Source organism: Nipponia nippon, unplaced genomic scaffold, assembly GCF_047370975.1.
Source record: "Nipponia nippon isolate SJK-2023a ecotype South Korea unplaced genomic scaffold, ASM4737097v1 scaffold_8, whole genome shotgun sequence".
Lineage (NCBI taxonomy): Eukaryota > Metazoa > Chordata > Aves > Pelecaniformes > Threskiornithidae > Nipponia > Nipponia nippon.
The window spans coordinates 48817899-48825099 of record NW_028262402.1 but is presented as its reverse complement, the minus strand read 5'-3'; the positions used below and the strand labels follow the sequence as shown (position 1 = coordinate 48825099).

Genomic DNA, 7201 nt, shown 5'->3' with positions numbered 1-7201 from the left:
GGCGGGGGGCGCTGGCCGGGGGCGGGGGGCCGGGGCCGGAGAGGCGTCCGGGCAAACCGCTCCGTCGGCTGTCGGGGTGAACCTGCTCGGCCAGGGCCCAGCCGGGGCAGGGGAGAGCGGCGAGACCCCCTGGGAGCGGGGGCTCGGGCTCCGCGCGGAATTGAGGGCGCGGCGCAGCATCCCCGAGCATCCCGCGGGGACCCCGCGCCGAAGGCCTGCCGTGTGCGTCACTAGGGCTCTCTGGAAAGGAACGAGCCCTACTTACAGGTTTATTTTTTTCCCGAGACCCCAATTTCCTAAATCCCGATTCAGTTTAAAAATAACTCTTTGAAGGATTTCAGCACTACTACTTTTGACAGCCCACTTGTACGGGCTTTCTGCTGGGGTATGTGTATGCAGGCACTTGTGCAGGAGCATCAGTGGCAGAAACAGGTACCTCTGGTGAAATTAGGCTTTTGTGAGAAAGTGCTACAAGACTAAAGCAAAGCAAACCTTGACTCCTATGTTCCTGTACTTCCTCACAGATACGGCAGCAATGATGTTAAAAAGCGGACTTCAGATTTAGATTTTATCTGAGAAGAAATTCGTGCCCTGCAGCTGCATTTGGCATGTGGCATTTAGTGTTTTGAAATAGCTCCTCGATCTTAGAGCAGCTCTGTGCAGAATTTTTAGTGCAATGAACAGATTGTGCTCAGCTTCATATCAATAGACGTGTCTCTACCGATTGCATATGTTAACCTGCTTATGGTCAAAATCTTATAAATGCAGTCATATTAGGAAAAATTCCAATAACCCATTCAGTGTTACATAGTTGAATACTCACGTACAATATTCTGTCGCTATGGCTAGAATTCGAGATGCATCTAACTATAATAAAGCATCATTCTGCAGGCCTGCAGTACCATTGCAGGCAATGTGGGAGAAGGTAATTTTGCTTAAAGAGCACTAGTTTAAATGAAAAGTGTATTGAGCAAAATCTCAAATACAATCTTCCAGGTGCTCCGAGGAGTTAAATCAGTATAATCTAGCAGAGCTGTGTCAGTTCACCTTTGTCGAAGGTCTGGCCAAATAGGTTTGTTCTTTCACTCATCATGGGGCAGAGAGAGATCATAATGCTGAGAGGTGAATTCATGTGATGGTTGTATCACTGAGGATACAGTAACAAAAGCAAAAAAAACCCTAAAGATAAAAAAATCGTTAAAATAGAAAAAAGGATGAAAGTAGAAGGTGGAAGGAAGAGGAGGAAGAAAAGCCTTCACAGAATGTAATTCTTAAAAACAACAATCAGCAATCAGTACAGCAAGCAAATGTCGCCAGACTGGAGCTTCTCAAATATCTGTGCAGCAGGAAAAGATTCCCACAGAATTCAGGCAGAATTCATCTGATGGGTCAAGATCATTTTAATATGTAGTTATTTAAATTTATTTATTCAACCCTCTCTCTAAAAAGAAACCCAGGGCTCTTTCAATGAACTTAGTGTCTACAGAAGTAAACTTTAAAACCAATACGGAGTCCACAGTGCAATCTTCTGGATTTCTTATATTTACTCTGACAGTACGATTTGATGTCATAAAAATAAAACTATGATTACCCTATGAAAGATGCTTATGCCACATATTTGGGAAAAAAAAAAGAGCAGCAACAAAAGTCTGCGGTTTTTTGACCGAAGGAATTTTCTTGTTGTGGGGTAGGGTGATTGGGTAGAAATTTTGACCCTGGTCCTGCAATTGGATCCATCAAGCCTGACCTCTGTGCTCCTGCAGTGCTTGCTGGAGTCAGCAGAACTACGTGCTAAGTGCAGGGATCTGTCGATGTGGAACTAACTGGGGATTTGGGACCTTCCAGTTTCCTGCTGTGGAGGGAAGATGAGTTCACCTCTGTGTAAATTCTGGAAGAGGAGCAAGAGATTTCCATAAGAAAAACTTGCATTTATTTTTAGACTTTCTGTCCTCTCACTCAATCCCATAGAGACCATGCTGAACACAGAGTGCCTGTCTTTCTCCAGCTACACATGCCTACCTGCTAACACCAGGCTATCGCTGCTGAAAATCAGTGTGCCCTGTATTTCTCTAGTGAGAAAATCCTTGCACATAGTTTGCAGTCTCTGTCCAGTAGCTGCTGCTGCAGTTGCTAATCCAGCTTTGAGTCGGTTTAAATGTTTTGTCCCAAATATGACCTCTGTCAGTGTCATGTCTATCACTGTGGAGCACAGTGGTTGTCTTGTGCCCCTCAAAAATGCTTTATTTCTTGGCATCCTCTAGTATACAGGACAGGGAGATCGGTGTGCACCTGCAGCTCCATGCAACTGGACAATATTCTGAATGCAGCTCTCCATCCAGAACCACATCTCCTGATGGCTAGCGAGGCTGCATGGACACTCAGTGCCTTCCAGCTGACAGGTACATCCCGTACTGCCTGCCCGCGCTCAACACCAGGCTTCTCCAGCCCTCAGGAATGAGATCAGTGAGATCAATCACAGATTGATGACAACTGGCAGGAGCTGAGACAGCTGTGTCGGCAAGGAAGAGAAAGTTCATCCATTCCATAATGGACGCCTACTTTCAGCTGTGCTATTCCAGGCCAGGAGGCTGACCCGCAGGCACACCAGCAGCACACCGCTCTCTTACTTTGGATGGTGACCATCGCCCTCTAGATCGTTTTGTGTGGTGCCTACTCCAGCAGGTGTGGGCTGAGAACAGCTTTTGGTTTGAGCCCTTTGAGGGAAATAGGCAAAACTGATGGGATCCTGCATGGGGAGATCCTGACTTGTCCAGCTGTGTCAGAGTACTTCTAGGCACGCTCCAAAGCAGAACTTGAAGCATATATGGAAATACAAAGTAAAAATGACAGGACTCATGGCATTCTCATTGCTCTGGGGTTTAGACAGCTTCTGAGCAAAGCTTTTTGGGACCTCCATTCTGGATTGCAAGATTTTGGAGCTTATGCACCTCATCCTTCTTTAGATAGGGCTGTGAATCCATTTGTGGATACAATACCTCAACCCATGTTGATCCTGAAGTTGAGCAAGAGAGTTCACTGCAGCCGATAGTTGCCTGAATGCTCTGGGGGAACGAGTTACGCGCCTAGGACTCACATTCAAACAAGAAGGGACCTCAGGAGGGGTTCCACCACAGCTCTCTCGCAGAGTGAGGGTGCAGCAGGGAGAAGCTGTGATTGTTAAAGCCTTTAAAACTGGTAGGACCATACACTTCTGTCAAGGCTTCAGAGGTGCCATTTTCTCTAGGGACATTAACCTAGTAGTTGTTACGACTCCTGGTGGGAGGCAGTGCTTTGGATCCCAGCAGGTGGGGAAGGGAACTGAATTTGGAATGCAGAATCTCTTAGAGGTCTGTGTAAAAATGGGCAAAGGTCATTATTTGTATTTTGTCTGTTCTGGGATGCTTTGGTTCAAGCAAGGTGCTCCAAAAATGCCTACAGGACTGGGTTGTACAGGTGAACCAAGCAGAGCAAGTCTAATCTGTAGACTGGACTTATTAACGTGTGAGCTAGTCTAGGGAACCAGACAGAATGAAAACGTTATAGGCACTTTCATGGATCAGACATTTGAACACTTTGAAGTTTTCCAAGCAATCAAGAGGGAATATATATCAAGAATAAATCAAGTGTTTTCTAATGATGCTGAATGTCCAGGAGCAATCATGCCTTCCACAAACATCTTGTGCATTCACAGTTCACAGTGGTTTCAGCAAGTTTGAAAATCAGGCTTCTTGTTGGGGAACCCCAATATGGATTTAGATCCTTGAATTTAATAGTTTTGCTATTAAATAATTAATAGCTCTGCTATTAAACTGCATAGCAAAGGCCTAATGAATTTTGAGGGAGAAAAAGAAGGGATTGGTTAAATATCTTCAGTGATACTGAACTGTGTATCAGATCAAGATCTTGCCTACACTTGCTTATCATGCAAGTGTTTAAAGAAAAGATTCTTGGGGATTAAAAAGCTGGCATCTCTTAGAATTGTCATCTGTCGTCCATGGTTATTTTATGAAGACAGTGGGTATATTTCCTCGTAACGTGGAGGTGACAAGTCATCACAGGCGTAGTCTTCCAGCAGTTCTTCTGGCTCATCAGAACTGTCCTCTGACCTGAAAATAGGAAGAGGAGCAGGTGCAAAAATAATTCAGCAAACACAAAGCACGCAAGTAACCTCAGTGCTGCATCCTGTCAGCCTTATCTGGGAAGAGCACTTCCTGACTTCTTGAGAAAATGCTACGAGATGAAGTTTTACTGCAACTCAACCATTTGCTGTGTTCTTTTCGTGAAGTGTAGAAGTGTCAGGAGGTGACCGTTGTTTTCATGCTGCCTATGCCTGTCACACATGTTGCTTAGGATGATGGGTCAGTCAGAAGTTTTTCAAACAGACTCTGATAAATGAACTAGAAGTGACTTGTATTCTAGGAAGGATAAAATTCTGAGCAATTCCTATAATTAGAATACTTCTCCTTAGAGGAAAGAACTATATAAAATTATTTTGTGTCTGATTAAAGCAGTTTCATACTGCTCTGTAATATCAGCGATCTTGTTTATGCCCCAGAACTAGGAAAAGAGTAAGGGCTGGAAGGTTGCTACAGTGGGAGAGAATTGTGTTGTGACCAGGCATAATCAGGAGGGAGAGCATCTGGTACCAAACTAATTCTTGCATTGTTGTAAAAATGCTGTTTGTGTGCTGACTCGCATGTTGTGATTGTGTTTGAGTGGAAGCCTCTGGCTGTACATATAATAACCTTCTGGTCAACAGTCTAAAGGTAGTAAGATAAGCATAAAAAAAACACATGGGCAGGAGCATATATACTAATATCTTAAAAAATAACATGAGATTTAGTAGACAGAAAATTGAAAGGGATTAATAAGTGAATTTAATTTGGATAAAAATGCTTTCCAGAAAAAGTATGTCTCCATAGTCTTTACTCAAGAAATACTCCTAACAAAGAAAAAAAAATGTCTGAAGAAGGATAACACCCTGGACTAACTTTTGTTTCCTTTGCAAGCACACACAGCACTTAAAATACTCAGAAGCCTGTGTCCGAACACACCAAGATGTACCTCTGATTCCTGGTATTCTCGACGGGATAAGTAGCGTAGTTCTCATCTCCAGTAAAAGCTGGGTTATCCAGGGGGTAGGCAGGGCAGAAGTGAGGAGAGCCAGGGGTAGGAATCGGTGAGGTGCTGGAGGAAACAGCGCCGCAGCAGCTGAGCACCGGGTGGAGGTAGCCAGGACTCACAGCAATGCCTTCCTGGGCTGGGTATGGCGGAGGGATGTACTGTACCACTGTAGCGCCGTGAAAAGTTATGGGCTGGTTAATGCCAGTGAAGACAAAGGACTGTCCACTTGCAGTCTGGTCGAGATCTGACGTATTTTCCTCTCTTTCTTTACAGGGCTTGCATGTAAGCATGTTAAATTTACAAACAGCAATCAGAATAAAAGTCACCCCGACAGACAGCAGAATAGGCCCTAGTAACTGAGTCCACTCCAGGTGAGTAACGCCATCGTATTTTATCCATCCCATTACGGTGAAAGTGATGCCCACCAGTCCCAAAAACACACCTGAAAAGAGCAAAGTGGCGCCGGCTTTATCCCCATCTGACACCAGGACATCGGATCTGTTTGGCTGATAAGGAGTGACAGAAAAGACATTCAAGGAGAAATCTTCTACATTGTTGTTGTTCTGCTCCATTACCGAGTATAACGTATCTTCTGCCTCAAGAGAAAGGGGGCTTGTAAGGGACTCGGCAGAGCATTTAAAGTCGAAGGTTCAGGTTAGTTATACAAGAACTTTGCGCGTGTATGGTTAACAGAGTCCGTCATGTGAAAGAATAAACTTTGCTTAGAAGAATAAAGGTCTGGGAAGTGAAGCCTGAAGCGATCACTAAAGACTTCTTGAATTACCACCATCGCTTCCGAAATGGCTTCACCCTTGCATGGCTGCTTATCTCTTTATCCTCGTCTTTAATTTGGCCCCCACTGATACTTCCTAGCTGGGCCCATGCCAGATGGGACAGAAAGGAAGCTGCAGCCACCGCAGCTTTTCCTAGGCCCGCTGCCAGCTGATGCATCCAACATATGGACAGCATACGTTTAGTCAACAGCAGCGCGTCGACTCTCGCTCTCCTTGGGCACCGCTCCAGCAACCCAGATCTGCAGGAAAATGCGCGGCCATTGCTGGGAGTGCTTTGCAGTGCTCCGAAGCGTGACATTTATAACCATGCCTGGACCTCTGTTGCAGCTTGTTCTGCAGTCCAGAGCTTCCGTGGTTTAAGCAATATCAAAGTAGGCTTTCTGGTATTTTGCCAAGGGGGAGCAGTGGGTGGGTGGGAGGGTAAGTGGCAACAGGGTGGTGAGTGCTGAACAGCCTGGGAGAGCTGTTGGGTGTGGGAGAAAAGTTATTTCAAGCCAGCCAAAGCTTTCCAGCTGTTTGAAGGTAGCATAATTGCTCTGTAATTTCCCCTTAATTGTGGACATTTTTTGTTGTGGGATCTCCGGCCTTTCCTCAAAGTTTATACTGAATAAAGCCCACATACCCTGAATAGCGCACCATTGCAGGAATGAGAAAGCATCTCGTGTAATGTTAAACCTGGTAAAGTGAGGGATCTTATCCTGTACTCAGAAGTACCTAGAATATTTTTTTTACATCACAATTAATTTTCTGTTGAACATATGTCCCATATATTAAACAGACAGATTAATTGAATGTTGAGATTTTCTGTTTCCTAATGGTTTCAGACTAAAGTAATTGCTGTTGGAGGGTTCTGGTAGAACGTCTTTGTATAATTCCTTCAGGAGGAAAAATCTCCAACTACTCAATCTGTTTTGACTAGCATGGTGGGGGAGTACACACAGGACAGAGATTACTCCTCAGGTGGTAGAACATACTATTTCCTGCTACCAGAAGCTCTGGGGAAGCAAGCTTATCCTGAGATTTATAAGGTAAATATAGCTCTAGAACTAGAAAACTCACCTTTCAGACGGCTTCTTCAAAATCAGTAAAGGTGCCTTTAGTCTACTGTGCATTCATATCACACAGTGCGACAACAGCTCACTTCTGAAAGGGGCTGCTCACCGCGTTTGGCGCCTTCAGAACTGATCCTGAATGCAATTGCAGATGTCTCTTTCTCATTTGTTAGCAGACAGACCTTGAGGAATGTTAGTGCTGGACTCCTCTAAAAATGTCTGGGAAGTTTC

The 7201-nt window shown here is 44.7% G+C and overlaps 1 protein-coding gene across 1 annotated transcript; it reads right to left on the bottom strand.

Moving 5' to 3' along the window:
* Positions 1-1382: 1382 nt before the first annotated feature.
* On the bottom strand, positions 1383-7109 carry TMEM174 (transmembrane protein 174). Its single transcript, XM_009466358.2, has 3 exons — positions 6978-7109; positions 5065-5716; positions 1383-4106 (listed from the first exon to the last, which is right to left on the bottom strand). Exons 2-3 carry the CDS (start codon positions 5694-5696, stop codon positions 4004-4006), a joined length of 735 nt encoding a protein of 244 aa, XP_009464633.1. The 5' UTR covers positions 5697-5716; positions 6978-7109; the 3' UTR covers positions 1383-4003.
* Positions 7110-7201: the final 92 nt, after the last annotated feature.